The sequence below is a fragment of the Xenopus laevis genome, chromosome 2S (assembly GCF_017654675.1).
Source record: "Xenopus laevis strain J_2021 chromosome 2S, Xenopus_laevis_v10.1, whole genome shotgun sequence".
Lineage (NCBI taxonomy): Eukaryota > Metazoa > Chordata > Amphibia > Anura > Pipidae > Xenopus > Xenopus laevis.
Window position 1 is genome coordinate 147911403 of NC_054374.1, and position 16440 is coordinate 147927842.

Consider the following 16440-nt stretch of genomic DNA (forward strand, 5'->3'; position numbering starts at 1 on the left):
GGAGGTGTGACTGTGGGATAGCAGGTATAGTAGGGAGAGATTGGTGCCTATAGTAACAGTGGATAATAGTCTCTGGGAAGGGAGTGTGACTGTGGATAGCAGGTATAGTAGGGAGAGATGGTGCCTATAGTAACAGTGGATAATAGTCTCTGGGAAGGGAGTGTGACTGTGGGATAGCAGGTATAGTAGGGAGAGATGTTGCCTATAGTAACAGTGGGATAATAGTCTCTGGAAGGAGTGGACTGTGGGATAGCAGGTATAGTAGGGAGAGATGGTGCCTATAGTAACAGTGGATAATAGTCTCTGGGAAGGGAGTGTGACTGTGGAATAGCAGGTATAGTAGGGAGAGATGGTGTCTATAGTAACAGTGGATAATAGTCTCTGGGAAGGGACTTGTGACTGTGGGATAGCAGGTATAGTAGGGAGAGATGGTGCCTATAGTAACAGTGGATAATAGTCTCTGGGAAGGGAGTGTGACTGTGGGATAGCAGGATATAGTGGAGAGATGGTGCTATAGTAACAGTGGATAATAGTCTCTGGGAAGGAGTGTGACTGTGGGATAGCAGGTATAGTAGGGAGAGATGGTGTCTATAGTAACAGTGGGATAATAGGTCCTCTGGGAAGGGGAGTGTGACTTGTGGTGATAAGCAGGGTATAGTAGGGAGAGATGGTGCCTATAGTAACAGTGGTAATAAGTCTCTGGGAGGGAAGTGTGAACTGTGGATAGCAGGTATAGTAGGGGAGATGGTGTCATATAGTAACAGTGGGATAATAGTCTCTGGGGAAAGGGGAGTGTGGACTGTGGGATAGCAGGGTATAGTAGGGGAGAGGTATGTTCCTTATAGTAACAGTGGGATAATAGTCTCTGGGGAAGGGAGTGTGACTGTGGGATAGCAGGTATAGTAAGGAGAGATGGTGGCCTATAGTAACAGTGGGATAATAGTCTCTGGGAAGGGACTGTGACTGTGGGATAGCAGGTATAGTAGGGAGAGATGGTGTCTATAGTAACAGTGGGATAATAGTCTCTGGGAAGGGAGTGTGACTGTGGGATAACAGGTATAGTAGGGAGAGATGGTGCCTATAGTAACAGTGGATAATAGTCTCTGGGAAGGGAGTGTGACTGTGGGATAGCAGGTATAGTAGGGAGAGATGGTGTCTATAGTAACAGTGGGATAATAGTCTCTGGGAAGGGAGTGTGACTGTGGGATAGCAGGTATAGTAGGGAGAGATGGTGCCTATAGTAACAGTGGATAATAGTCTCTGGGAAGGGAGTGTGACTGTGGGATAGCAGGTATAGTAGGGAGAGATGGTGCCTATAGTAACAGTGGATAATAGTCTCTGGTAAGGGAGTGTGACTGTGGGATAGCAGGTATAGTAGGGAGAGATGTTGCCTATAGTAACAGTGGGATAATAGTCTCTGGGAAGGGAGTGTGACTGTGGGATAGCAGGTATAGTAGGGAGAGATGTTGCCTATAGTAACAGTGGGATAATAGTCTCTGGGAAGGGAGTGTGACTGTGGGATAGCAGGTATAGTAAGGAGAGATGGTGCCTATAGTAACAGTGGGATAATAGTCTCTGGGAAGGGACTGTGACTGTGGGATAGCAGGTATAGTAGGGAGAGATGGTGTCTATAGTAACAGTGGGATAATAGTCTCTGGGAAGGGAGTGTGACTGTGGGATAGCAGGTATAGTAGGGAGAGATGGTGCCTATAGTAACAGTGGGATAATAGTCTCTGGGAAGGGAGTGTGACTGTGGGATAGCAGGTATAGTAGGGAGAGATGGTGTTTATAGTAACAGTGGATAATATTCTCTGGGAAGGGAGTGTGACTGTGGGATAGCAGGTATAGTAGGGAGAGATGGTGCCTATAGTAACAGTGGATAATAGTCTCTGGGAAGGGACTGTGACCGTGGGATAGCAGGTATAGTAGAGATTTGACAGCAGACACTATCTCTTCTGGGGTAAGAAATGTATTTTTGGAATGTATAAATATTTAAAATTTTCCTCAAAGAAACAAGATACCCCAGGCCTCTAGAATTAGAACTCTACAGCAACATGTCTGTGGGAATACACCACTACAGATCAGCGGCTCTCAACCTGTTCTTCATGTAGGGCTCAAATGGTTGTCAGTCAAGAGTCAGGTTGAGTAGGAAATGGAGAACACGCACAGATTTTGGCCGAGGGTGGTTTACTGGCAGAATAAATGGGGTAAGCTCCCCAGACCAAAATCTTTGTGTGTGTGGTCTCCATTTCCTACTCTACATGTATTTTGGGACCTCACTCTACGTCCAGGGGATCAAACACCAAGGGTTTGTGCAGCTGTACACTCTGTTTGCAATGGGTGTGGCCTGACTCTTGATTATTAATACCAAACATCAGGACTACCTTTGAATGGAGTAAACTTTACTTCATCATCACTTATTTATATAGTGCCAGCAAGTTAGGCAGGGCTTTACTTTATAATGACCAGGGAACAAATGGTGAATAACAAACAAGGGTTAACAGAGCACAATAGTAATAGAGGGCCCGGGGGCCTACTCACAATTGTTTACAAACTAAAGGTTGAGACAACAGCGAACAGCCGAGGGCATAGAACAGAGCATTGAGAAACTCCAACAGAGAGAGGGAAGTAGTAAAGTTAGAGAAGGCAACTTTAAAAGAACAGTTAAGATGTAAACCATGAAAGAGCAGCTGGTATTCAAGAATACCAGCTGAATATAGAATGTCTAGGACTAATGGGTGGTCACCTGTGTCAAAGGCTGCAGGGAGATCTAGAAGGATAAGTATTGAGTAGTGACCTTTAATAATTCTAAAGGTGGGGTCTCCAAGTAGTAAATGGTAACTCACCACATCAAGGAAGAGGCCCAGGTGCGCTGCCCTCAGCACGGGGAGCGGACAAACCGAAAATATCTTGGGAGCAGCACTCAATAAAGGCAATTTATTGTCTTACACGTTTCATGTTACAAACACTTAGTCACAGGCTATGTAATGGAATAGTGACCTTTGTCAGGAGATCATTGGTTACTTTGGTAAGTGCAGTTTCAGTTGAGTGTGTTGGGTGGAAGCCATATTGCAGGGGGTCCAGAATGGAGTTGAGAGTGAGATCCTGAACCAGGAATTTGTAAACAAGCCTATCAATTAATCTGGATGCAAAGGGAAACTGGACGATGGTTGGCGGGAGAGCTGGGATCAAGGGAAGGTTTTTTTTTTAATTAGGATACGAGTGATTAGTGATTGTTTGTAAAAGGATGGAAAAGTACCAGTAGAGAGTGGAAGGTTAAATAGGTGGGTAAGTGCAGGAGAGAGTGAGAGATTGGATAAAGGAGGTGAGAGGGTATGGGGTCTAGGGAGCAGGTTGTGGGGTTTGAGCAGGCTACAACGTTGCTTTTAGCAAACTTCTAGCCTGCTGTTTTGAGCATCTAATAATGCTGGGTGAAGGAGTTTAAAGTGGATGTGAGTGGACTGCAAGTTAGTCTGAGATTGTTGCCAGACAGTTTGCTCAGTCTAATGAGATCATTTTTTTCATTAAGAAATGAGCAAGATCTTGGGCAGTTACAATAATGGGTGGAGGGTGCTGAGGGAGGCATAGTTGTGAGTTAAATGTGGCAGTTGTGTTTTAGAGGATAACATAAGAGAAGTATTGTTCTTTAACTATTGATAGAGCTTGATTGTAGGAGGAGAGCATGAATTTGAGGTGGATGAACTCAGGATCAGTTTGTGACTTTCACCGTCGCTCAGCTGATCTACTACATATTCTGAGGTACCGAGTTAGACTAATGTGTCCAGGTTGGGGTTCAGCTGGTCTATGTGTCGAGTGGTAAAAGGATCAAGGGAGTCGAGAGCTGTTGAGAAAGCACCGTTGTAGAGAGAAGCTGCCCTATTTTATTTACATTGCCTTAATAGGAACAGTAAAAAAATGACACCCCTATTCTATGCCCCTGCCTTGAGAGAAGACCTCCGATATAGTGGGGGCCAAAGATGATTTCCATTTGAAAGTGATTGCTAAACGGCAGCCGTAGAATAATGATTGATCAGTTTTATTTTGAGATGGGTAATGATTAGAGAACATGCTGCATGGTCACTTAACTTGGTCCCGGAAAGATGTTAATTTGGGGCATTACCACAAAATCTGATCAGGATTTCCCATCTCTGAACAGTCTCTCCAACAAAGTGGGGAGGATTGTGGGAATAATCTTGCCAACCTGTCAGGTATTAAATACCATTTCATCATAACTTTATATACACTTCAATATGCGGAGACTGGCGGTTCAATATGCGGAGACTGGCGGTTCAATATGCGGAGACTCGCGGTCCAATATGCGGAGACTCGTGGTCCAATATGCGGAGACTGGTGGTTCAATATGCGGAGACTCGTGGTTCAATATGCGGAGACTGGTGGTCCAATATGCGGAGACTGGTGGTCCAATATGCGGAGACTGGTGGTCCAATATGCGGAGACTCGTGGTCCAATATGCGGAGACTCGTGGTCCAATATGCGGAGACTCGTGGTCCAATATGCGGAGACTCGTGGTCCAATATGCGGAGACTCGTGGTCCAATATTAGCAAAGCCAATCCAGCACTTAAGAACGTGGAAAACAGATGAGGCTACTGCCTGTGGTAGAGCTAAAATATTTCAGCTAGCTGATTTAACGCCCCGTCTAACCCTAGCCTACAACTGGCATGTTTGCTTTAGAATTACTATAAAATGGGTTATTTTTGGTGTTGCCGTTTTTTTTTATGCTGCTTTTTTCAATAAATTTATCTCCCTTTACTCAGTGACCAAACTGCTCTGCTCATCCCTTCCCTCATGACTTCTTCCATGTAATCAGAGAACGGTTCTCTTTGCTCCAAAATTCTCTTCCAAGTTCCATTAGATTTTCTTCTAGGGTTTCTGTCCTCTTTTATTAAGAAACCTTAAATACACATTCAGGAGTAATGAGGGGGGGGAGGAGATCAAGGAGACTTAAAATAAATAAATAATGCATAAGTCAGGGTTCAAAAATATCAATTTGTTATTTAACACAGAAAAAGAACAAATATCCCTTTATCCATTTTAACACCACCAATATAAATGGGATAACACATTTAAAACGAAAAAAAAAACACTTTTATGAAAAATAAATTTATTACTTAACACCTTGTGTTAACAATGTGTTTTTTTTAAATCAGAATACTTGTCATTAATGTAAAATAGTCTGATACAGTACATTGTATGTTAAAGTTTTGTATCCTTGTAAATTCTAAGGCCTTTCTACCTTTTATTCTCCGATGCAACAGAGACGACCCTAAGGGGGCCATGAAATGAAAGATAGAAAACCGAAGTTGAACTGAATTACACTACACCAAGCCAGCTTAAAGGGCCTGAACAGATGCCTTGCCCTAACGAGGCCTATATTTAATTCCAATTTTTTTTGCCTTTTTTTGTTTTTGTTTTATTTTGTCAGAACTCCATAGCATGCTCACAATTCAGCAACACCAACAGGAAAAAAAAAAAAATTAAAAAACATTGTTGAAGAGGATCGGTTGCCCTTGCTTGCCTCTGCAAACAGGTTTGTATCCATTTCAAAAGAAACATATTTCATATCAAATAGCAGCTTTAATACTAGTCAAGTTTAAAACCTAAGCTGAAATAGAATCTTTGGGAGGCTCGTACATAAAAAAAAAAAAAAGGTTTTTTTTTGTTGCTTTTTGTTAGGGATGCACTGAATCAAGGACAAGGATTCGGTTGGGGATTCGGCCTTTTTCAGCAGGATTCAGATTCAGCCGAATCTTTCTGCCCGGCCGAACCAAATCCTAGGGAAACTGCGTGACTTTTTGGGTAGGTCTACATGGACGTTTTCGGGTGCGATCCAACGCGCTGCAACAAACCACATGCGTCAGATCGCATGCGACAGAAATAATGTAAGTAATGAAATGTTGCAGCGTTGATACGACGCTTCACCTGCATCCGACAGTCGTTTCGGATCAACGCTGCGACATTTCCAATATTTACCTTATTTCCGTCGCATGCGTTTTGTTGCAATGTGTCGGATCGCGCCGAAAAAGTCCATATAGTCCTACCCTTTGTCACAAACCAAGGAAGTAAAAAACATTTTCCCCTTCCCATCCTTAAATTAGGATTCGGTTCGGCCGAATCTTTCGCGAAGGATTCGGGGTTTGGCTGAATCCAAAATAGTGGATTTGGTGCATCCCTACGTTTTGTTGAGTGATAAAGTGTTGGAGGAAAAAAAGATTTACTGGTCAAAAAACAATGATCAAGGAGATAATCGTTTATCACCTGAAAACAATGTGTAAAGAAATGTATATTGAACAGAACAGCAGCACAATTTATCTTTCAATGATTTTGTGTGTCCATACCAGTGAAGACCGATTCTTATTGGTCGGATCATATTTTCACCATGATTTAAAAAAAAAAAAAAAAGCATACTAATAAGTGTTTGCTCCTAACATACTTTCACAGCTTCAACTGCTTCCATCACTGAAAAAAAGTATGCATTGGTCAGTTTGAATCATTTTCAAGTAAACTATGGAAGTAGCAAATCCACGTTGCCAACTGGGCTAGCACTCTTACCCTTCGTATGGGGGGGGGGTCTACATTCTCTGTAATGTTTGTATAACTTGGCTGCTGGACAGGTTGTACATTCCAAAGCCAGGCTTCAGGCAGACAGCTACATGCTCAGTCCTGTAGCCAAAGCAACAGTGCATTGACTTTTTGTTTGTTTCCCTCTGGTACAGCTCAGTACCGGTGAGTCTGATGTGAGTATTGTGGAGGCTGCTGGGAGGTAGATGTATATCCCATGCTGCTCTGAGGTTGGGATGTGCTTGGTCCAGGGTTTTGATAAGCAGCATGTGGATTGGAACGCTTCGGAGAAGAGTAAAATGACAGAAAAAGAAAGGGTTTAATAGAAACATAATACAGTACCTGTTTTGTGGAAGGAAGGACACTATAGGGTTGATAAAAAGCATTCATGGAAATACAGCAGATATCTATGAAGAATTCAATTCGGATAACAGACACTAAAATGGCATACCGCCCAACATTTTTGAAATAAAAAGAGGGACAAAAAAGTTGCTGTGCATAGAGTGGCAATTTTTTTGACCACGCCCATTTTTGTGGCCACACCCCCTAATTACCATGTTTATTTTACAAAAGTTTGAACATATTTCTGTTTTTTTTTTTTTTACAGTTATTACAGTTTTGCTAATGAAGGTGAACTGCCCTTTAAGCTGTGAGTCTAAATTTTCCCAAGGGACCTGCTATCTTATATTGTTACAATTACTTATTTGCTTATCTCAAAATTGTTACAAAAGTAGGTTATCTGCTGCTCTGGCTGTTTTGGGTTATCTGCTGCTCTGGCTGTTTTGGGCTCTCTGCCAAAAGCCGATGAAGTTAGAAACTTTGTACTGGAAAGTCCCATTTTTCTCTGCACTGAACAGCCAGAAAAAGTAACAAACGAGGGACTGCGGGTTGAGCTGTCAAAAGAGGGACTGTCACTCTAAAAACGGGACAGTTGGGAGGTATTGCAGGAGAACTAAAACCTAACTAAAGAAGTAGCTAGAAATGCTGTACATGATGTTTTAGGCTTCTGTACCAGTCCAAGCCAACCACAGCCCTTTAGCAGTAAAGATCTGTGTCTTGAAAGATGCCCCAGTAGCTCCCCATCTTCTTTTTTGCTGATTTACTACACATGCTCTGTGCTGCTGTCACTTACTGCCTTTTTCTTTTGATTTTTTAGTGCCCGAGAAAGACCACCATGGTCGAAGTGCGCTGGGCTCACCACTTTGTAACTTTTTTTTGCTTTTAATGTAATAAATATTTCTTTATTTTTCAAATTGAGTGTGCAATCCTTCACTTGGTCTTTGTACATGCTTATTTTGGACACCCACATGGGGCGCCTCCTTGGGATTAGCACCTCAGCATGGTTTCCTAGGGTGTGCGCCTCCTAACCTGATATCGACACTTACTGAGTTTAGGGACTGACTCACAATATACTGAATATCTAGAATATAAAATGTCACAATATAAGGCTTATTAGTAAATAATTTAGATTACTGGAACATGACAGCTCAGAAAGCAGCAGAATTAGCATCAGAATTGAATGATCAGCCCTGTAGCAACCTCATTTTCTGCTTGATGTGATCCCTAAGGTTAGTTTCTCAACAGCTGATGAAAGCCCACTGAGCATGTGCGTGTCACTGACACTCCAAATAGAATCCAAGATGGGATGCGAACTTTGAAGGCCTAGATTTTTATTACTATAAAGATGCTGAACCTTTAGGCTGGTTCAGTATATTCAGTAAATAAAATATGACATTTCTATCCATATTCATTTTTAGGGCTTAGTTCTTTTTTAAATGCCAACCATAGCACAGACAAGTCAGTGTAACCAGATGAATGATAAACCGTTGGTTCAATGTTAAGAGGGTCTGATGGGATAGGAGAGACTGCAGTTAGACCTGCCATTATAACTCAGCTCCCGTTCTCTGCCCTCAATTGGCCCACAACAGACTGTCCTGTTCTGACTACAAAAACAAGGTACACCACCCCATGATATTTTATTTAATAAATTATTCAGTTAATGCCTTTAAGAATGGCTTGGATGATTTCTTGGACAGACATAATATCAAAGGCTATTGTCAGGACCACCATCAGAAATCACAGGGCCCCATACGACAAAATTTCCTGGGCCCCCTGGCTATGGATGGGGGGCCCGGCTAATCAAGTAAGTGTGGCGTGGTCGGGCCCCCCTTACCCTCGGGGCCCCCCACAACTGTCCCCCCTGATGGCGGCCCTGGCTATTGTAATACTAAACTCTATGTGTAGAGGCACACAACCCTATTTGGTGGAGATTAGTCGGCCAGCGACAAATCGCTTCTTCTTTGGGCGACCAATCTCCCCGCAATGCTGACGGGATGGCACTCTGAACGCTTTGCTTTCCGTGAAGCAAGTTCGGGCAACTTCGGAAAACAAATCGATACGTATGCCATCCCGCCAGTGATTCAGGAAGGCATTGTTGGGAGATTAGTCGCCCGAAGAAGAGATGATTTGTCGCTGGGCGAATCATCTCCCCCAAATAGCATTGTGTGCCTCTACCCTATAGTTAGTATAGATATGGGTTTATATAATTTATGTGAAAGTAGGGAGGGGTGTGTATGGATGCTGGGTTTTCATTTGGAGGGGTTGAACTTGATGGACTTTGTCTTTTTCGAGCAATGAATGAATGGAATCGTCCTGAAAACTTGAATCGAATTTGATTCGAATTTAAAAAACTCGATTCGAATTAAAAAAAAAAAACTCGATTTGAGTTTTTTCTCTGAAAAAAACTAGAATGTCAAGAAGGCTGCAAACAACTCAAAAATGATCCGTCGACCTCTCCCATTGACTTCAACAGCAATTCGGCAGGTTTTAGGTGGTGAATGGTCGAACTGAGTTCTTAAACGGCCAGAGTATGATAATAAGACTCGAAAATCGAATTCGAGTTTTTTTAAAAACTCAAATCGAATTTGAATAACTCCCTAGTCGAATGACAGTTTTGACCATAAAAAAAATTAGAAATTTCGAATTTTGATAAATCTGCCCCTAAATATGTTATAGAATACCAATTCTTAATTTTTTTCTGGTTTTGGAATTATCTTCTCTTCCTCTTCTGCCTATTTCTGGCTTACAAAAGGGGGTCATTGACCCCAGCAACCAAAAACATATTGTTCTGTGAGGCTACAATTTTTTTATTACTATTATGTGCAAGACTAAAGGCATTGTATAGGGGTACCATTACTAATGGGCTTAACAGTAGTTATGCAGCTACAGTCATTCTATTTTCCTGGCCATACTGCAATGCTATTTGCGGTTTGAATAAGGGGAGGGGGATAGAGAGAAAAAATGCAACAACAAAAAAAGCATGTTACCTGATAGTCTGAGGTCATTATGAGTCCACCTGAGGTAGTGGTAGGGGGAACAACTCTCACTTTCTTCAGAGGTGGCCCTTGTGCGTGACTGTTATCTTGATTTCCTGGGTGACCTGTTCCATTTGTATGGTTATTGCCTTGCTGCTGCTGTTGGTTTTTCTATAGGGGTTGAAAGAAAAAACAAGGTTTAAGGCAAATGGAAACTGGAAAAATGGCTGTAAAAATAGCAAGAATGGGCCTAGAGAACCATATTATATACTGTGTCTCACTGGTGGGCCCCAGCCAAAAACAATTCTCACGAGTCCTTTCATAGATCTATAAATCACCTATTCGATTTTGCACTGACAACATCTAATTGTTGGGAGAGTGGCCCTTAGTATCAGCCTCTCTGGAGGGTCCTAAGATAAGAGTCCTGCGCGGACCCGACCCAAACCCGCAACCCTCAGCCTGTGACCCGGACCGCAACCCGCATATTTATTCACTTTGATCCGTTACCCGACCCGGAACTGCCTTATCCGCAACCTGCCGACCACCATCAAACAGGAAGTGATGGTGCTGCAAACCGGAAGTGACATCAAAAGTGGGCGGGGACAGAAACAAGTTTTGTAAAACTATAAACGGAGTAAAATATAGACAATATTTAGACATAAGATATAAAATTTAGATGAGACCCGCAAACCGACCTGCACATCTGTGTTTATATCCGCACCTGAAAATCTTCCCCTCATTCTGCAGGGTGCCCGCTTTTTCTGCGGGTACCCGACCTGCTGCAGGATTCTACCTCCACGTACAGATACCTTCAGCCAGGTAAAAAAGCTAATCACATCTCCATGACATGATGGGGGAGTAGCAACAGGATACTTTAATGTTCTTGATCAGCTCTCTCATTTGTAGGCATGACACCCAACTCCTGGATAAAGGTGGTGGGGGGGGGGGAAGATTCAATACCTTCCTTCAACCCAATTCTTGAGAACAAGGGCACGTGAGTCAGTGCTTGAATTGGAGTGAACAAAGTGGAAAGATGCTCTTTGTGGTGAGAGTAACACAGTGTGCTAAAACAAGCCCCTCCCACAACCATAAGCCACACCCATTATTATAAAAAGCCTCATGCACCAATACTTTCTGATTTCACCCACTTTAAAACAAAGCCAGTTTGCTATTGACTTTTTGGTATTTCCTTCTAATGCACAGTTTGGTGCCCAGTATGCATAGCTTTAAAATGAAAATTGTGCAAACGTATGACTTTTCCTGGCTGCCAATTCAGCTTCTTCTCAGCACCTTTTCTGTGTATTGTGTGTCATAACACAGCACAACATTACACCATTGTTGTCACAGCCTAAGAGGCATTGGACATTCCCATGCCTGAGCTGTAACTGTTGTACTAATTGTCTTAAAGCCCCCATGTCTATCATCCACAAAAGGGTACTCCTATCATTATCAATGGGCAGGGCTGCCATCAGGGGGGGACTGGGGGGACAGTTGTCCTGGGCCCCATGATTTTTGGGTCTTAGGGGTGCCCGGCCGCTGTACTCACGATGTAGCCGGGCCCCCACTGCTGTCAGGAAACTGCAGAATCGTGTGGGGAGGGCGGTGCTTCTTCTACATGTCTTTCACCTCCCCAGCTTCTAGACTATTGGTAGTTTCCCTAGAGCCGCATGGTGATTGGATAAGCCTATCCAATCCCTGTGTAGATCTACCAGGACTACTAAGCACTATAGCTCCACCCACCCTACCCGATTCTGCAGCTCACTGAGAGGGGGGGGACTTAATGTTTTTGTTTTTTTAGTTTATTGAACCCCTGGTCACCAATGATTTTTTTCTATTATATTCTACGGGTCCCTGACCACCAATGTTTCAGTCATCACTGTGTTTTTTAATATATTGGGGGGCCCTGATCACTAATGAATTGTTTTAACTTATAGGGGGGGCCCTAACCACCAATTATTTTTTTTAACTTATAGGGGGGCCCTGACCACCAATGAATTTTTTTTAACTTATAGGGGGGCCCTGACCACCAATGAATTTTTTTTAACTTATAGGGGGGGCCCTAACCACCAATTATTTTTTTTTAACTTATAGGAGGGCCCTGACCACCAATGATTTTTTTTAATTTATAGGGGGGCCCTGACCACAAATGTTTTTTTTGGGGATGGGGCTTGGGGGCAGGATCTGGTGGGCGGGGACCAGGGGGCCCAGGAAATTTTGCCATACGGGGCCCCAGGAAATTTTGCCGTACGGGGCCCCGTGATTTCTGATGGCGGCCCTGTCAATGGGTACTGTACCTGCTTGACTATGTTCGCGGTATATGTTATTAAGTGTCATTGTGGGCTACTATATGTTGGGCAGACCACTCCCAGGTCCGAGACAGAATTAGGGAACACAAGTCTGCAATTAAAACTGGAAAGGCTGATCAGGCAGTTGCCGGCCATTTTATACAGATGGGACATGGGGTACAACAACTGAAGTTCCAGGTGGTGGATCATGTACCCCAATCACGACGGGGGCGGTGATAGATCAAAGAGGCTATTGAAAAAGGAAGCCTTTTGGATCCGCCGCCTGGAAACCCTTGTGTCAAATGGCCTAAACAGAGAATATGATTTACATATGATCTTTTAAAATTATATTTATTGGGTTTTTATTCTTATTGTAAATATTGTGTTTTTACAGGTAATTGACCTCTGCGCATTATATTGAGGAAAGGCTGATTAGCTTTCTTTTCAAGTGGCTACACTCGTTTCCGAAATGGATAAAAATGTTCTTTATATGTTACCATTGATTGTTACATTGTTGCCACTTATTCCATAGATGGCGCTGTTTTAATGTGTTTAAAAGGAAGTCTATGTGACCAGGTGTGTTAGCTTGAAAAAAAGCCGGGGAACGGCTTGAACCGTTGCTGTAAACTGGTCTGTGCCATGTTCAAATAAAGGCCTTTTTATTCATTATCAAGGTGCTGTTCTTCTCTAAATTTGATTACATAGCACAACCCCATAATATTCTATATTTCCTATATATCATTCTCTCACTATTACTTAATCTACTGCTGTTTAATACCTTAATTGTCTGTTTATGTTTCCCCTTCTCTCCTTTTCTCTATAACTCTCTCTGATGCCTCCACCTTCTTTATCTGTTTACAGGAGAACTAAAGCCTAAATAAAGAAGTAGCTAGAAATGTTGTTCATTATGTTTTGTGCTTCTGTACCAGCCCAAGGCAACCACATACCTTTAGCAGTAAAGATCTGTGTCTCCAAAGATGCCCCAGTAGCTCCCCATATTTTCTGCTGATTGACTGCACATGCTCTGTGCTGCTGTCACTTACTGAGCTTAGGGACCCACTCACAATATACAGTACAAATAGAATAGAGATGTCACAATATAAGGCTGATTAGTAATTAATACAGATAATTACTACATGGCAGCACAGAAACCAGTGCAATTAGCATCAGAATTTAATAATCAGCCCTGTAGCATCCGCTTATATTACAGACCAACTTCATTTTCTGCTGGATAATTAGTGACGACCCCTAAGCTTAGCTTCTCAACAGCTGCTCAGAGCCCACTGAGCATGTGAGTGTCACAGACACTTTCCAAGATGGTGACCCCCTGTGACAAGTTTGAAGTCCTGGATCATTGCTGCTATTGACAAGCTGAAACTTTAGGCTGGTGCAATAAGTTCACTATATAAAATACAGCACTTTTAGCCATATTCATTTTTAGGGTTTAGTTCTTCTTTAATGACTGGATCATACTGCAGGTCTATAATGGATCAACATGCAGATGCTTATCCAAAGGAATTTTCCATAAGGGCATTTTATAAAATATGTAATTTTTAGCCATATTCTCCTATAATATTTCTCTATCTTTTCTACCTCTCTCCCAGCAATATTTTCTCTCCTTTTATCCTCTATATATTTAACTTTATTATATTTAACCTCTGCATTTTATTTGCATGCAGAAGTGGAGAGGAGCAAAATAAAGTTCGAGGATTCAAAACTCTTGCATCCCCCACTGAGGGGATACTATTTCACAGAAATAAAGAAGGGAAGGGATGGCATCCCCGTGCATCCCTCCCCAATTCCAGCACTGATGTGAGTAGACATGGAGGAATTGGAATTATTTTTATTTTGAATCCAATACTACAATTTCAAACCTCAGTTACCATAACACTGCCACACCCAAGCTTCCTTCTAACTTGCTCTACTCTATTCATAACCTGTGAAAATTACAGTCTTCCCCCCAAAGTATATCTCAGAGATTAATTATCAGTGCTGTTATACTTCCCACAGTGGTTAGTTACGGACAACGTGAATGTCCCCTATGGGGAATATTATTGTCTTGGAGTTGATCCATTGTTAAAAAAATTCTCTCTCTGTTCCCGGGTGTAAAAATTATTTCCACTGATTAGGAAAGTTATTAAACCGTGTCTCTTCCCAGCAGGTACAACTGGAGGGAATTATATCTCCAAATAGTAAGAAACAGAAAGGTCTGGCTCTTTAATTGGCTCATGTTAGTAACAGGGGTAGCGGGGCAGGTCACTTATATTGCTTTACATTCTTTAAAGGAACAGTTCAATGTTAAAGTAACCGCTGGGTAAATAGATAGGCTGTGCAAAATAAACAATTTTTCTAATATAGTTAGTTAGTCAAAAATGTAATGTATAAAGGCTGGAGTGACTGGATGTCTAACACAATAGCCAGAACACTACTTCCTGCTTTTCAGCTCTCTAACTCTGAGTTAGTGACTTTAAGGGAGACCACCTGAGATATAATTGTTCAGTGAGTTTGCAATTGATCCTCAGCATTCAGCTCAGATTCAAAAACAACAGTTATGACCCATTTGCCCCCCTCAAGTCTCTGATTGGTTACTGCCTGGTAACCAATCAGTGGAAACCAAGAAAGCTGAAAAGCAGGAAGTAGTGTTCTGTTAGACATCCAGTCACTTCAGCCTTTATACATTAAATTTTTGGCTAACTAACTATATTAGAAACATTTTTCATTTTGCACAGCCATCTATTTACCCAGTTTTTATTTTTATACTGAACTGTTCCTTTAAAGGGGGAACAGCTTTACTGTATTCTCACCATGTACATGGAATGGCTGGACATGCAGTTTTATTGGTGCCCTTTAGTCTGCGGGAAGTTTCTCTCCCTGATAAAATGGATAAATTGTATATTTTATGTGCCTCAGTCTGACAGAGAGAGCTATATTGTGCATAAGTTACATTTTATTTTTACTGTAATTTACTCGTATGAGCAGCGGATGCGAAATGTCAATATATACACTCCAAAGAAATAATTGAGCTACAGGAGTAAATGATCATTAATATGTCCAAAAAAAAAAAAAAAAAAAAACTTAGAATTTTGAATGTGTGTGAGCGAGGTTAGGGGAAAGTGAATTGTAGCTGCCAGTTGTGTTAAAGGGCAGGGGTATGTGCCAAAAGCTGAAAGCGGTGGCTGAGCTGATCCATGAGTATTGCCTCTAGAGAACACACACACCCCCAGAAGGAAAAAAACATCACTATTATTTTGAAGCTTTGAGGATAACTAACTATATTTAATTGACTGGGTGAAAAACCATTATAGTTCAGGTATAGGATCCGTTGTCCCAAAACCCATTATCCAATAAGCTCTGAATTAAAGAAAGGCCATCTCCCATAGACTCCATTATAATCAAAAAATCCACATTTTTAAAAATTATTTCCTTTTTGTCTGTGATAATAAAACAGTAACTTGTATTTGATCCCAACTAAGATATAATTCTATATATTCCTTATTGGAAGCAAAACCAGCCTATTGGGTTTATTTAATGTTTACATGATTTTCTAGTAGACAAGATATGAACATCCATTTTACAGAAAGATCCATTATCTGGAAAACCCCAGGTCCCAAGCATTTTGGATAACAGGTCCCATACCTGTAGTAACATGAAACCTGGAACTCAAGATACAAAAGGTGGAACTACTTAAATCCTGCCTTAAAGGAAAGGTTAAGATGAAGTCAGTTGTATCAGAAAGGTCTATATAAATACACCAGTAAACCCTCAAAGTAATTCTGCTCTGAGTCCTCTGTCAAAAGAAACACTGCATTACTGTCCTTCTATTGTGTACACACAGGCTTCTGTATCAGACTTCCTGTTTTCAGCTTAATCCTCCAGGGCTAGGGCTTGAGCATGCTCAGTTTGCTTTTCTCTCCCTCCCCTCCCTGCTGTAATCTGAGCTATGAGTGAGTACATAGTATATACTGTTCTGCACATCTTAAAGAAAAACTATACCCCCCCAAACAATGTAGGTCTCTTTAAAAAGATATTGCATAAAACAGCTCATGTGTAAAACCCTGCTTCATGTAAATAAACCATTTTCATTATAATATATTTTTCTAGTAGTATGTGCCATTGGGTAATCATAAATAGAAAATTGACATTTTATAAAATAAGGGCCGCCCCCTGGGATTGTATGATTCACTGTGCACACAAACAAACTATACATGTTAGGTCACATGAGCCAATTAACAGACAGAGTTGTGTCTTTTGCTTCCACACT

General features: G+C 41.6%; 1 protein-coding gene across 2 annotated transcripts in view; it reads right to left on the reverse strand.

Annotated features, from left to right (window-relative positions):
- Window positions 1–5106: 5106 nt before the first annotated feature.
- cdk8.S (cyclin-dependent kinase 8 S homeolog) overlaps window positions 5107–16440 on the reverse strand; it is a 76087-nt gene continuing 64753 nt past the window's right edge. The window contains exons 12-13 of one of the 2 annotated variants that reach the window (XM_018248353.2): window positions 9907–10065; window positions 5107–6862 (exon numbers count right to left, since the gene is read on the reverse strand). In XM_018248353.2, coding sequence (XP_018103842.1) covers window positions 6737–6862; window positions 9907–10065 — 285 coding nt within the window. In that variant the 3' untranslated portion in view covers window positions 5107–6736. 2 annotated transcript variants of the gene reach the window in all.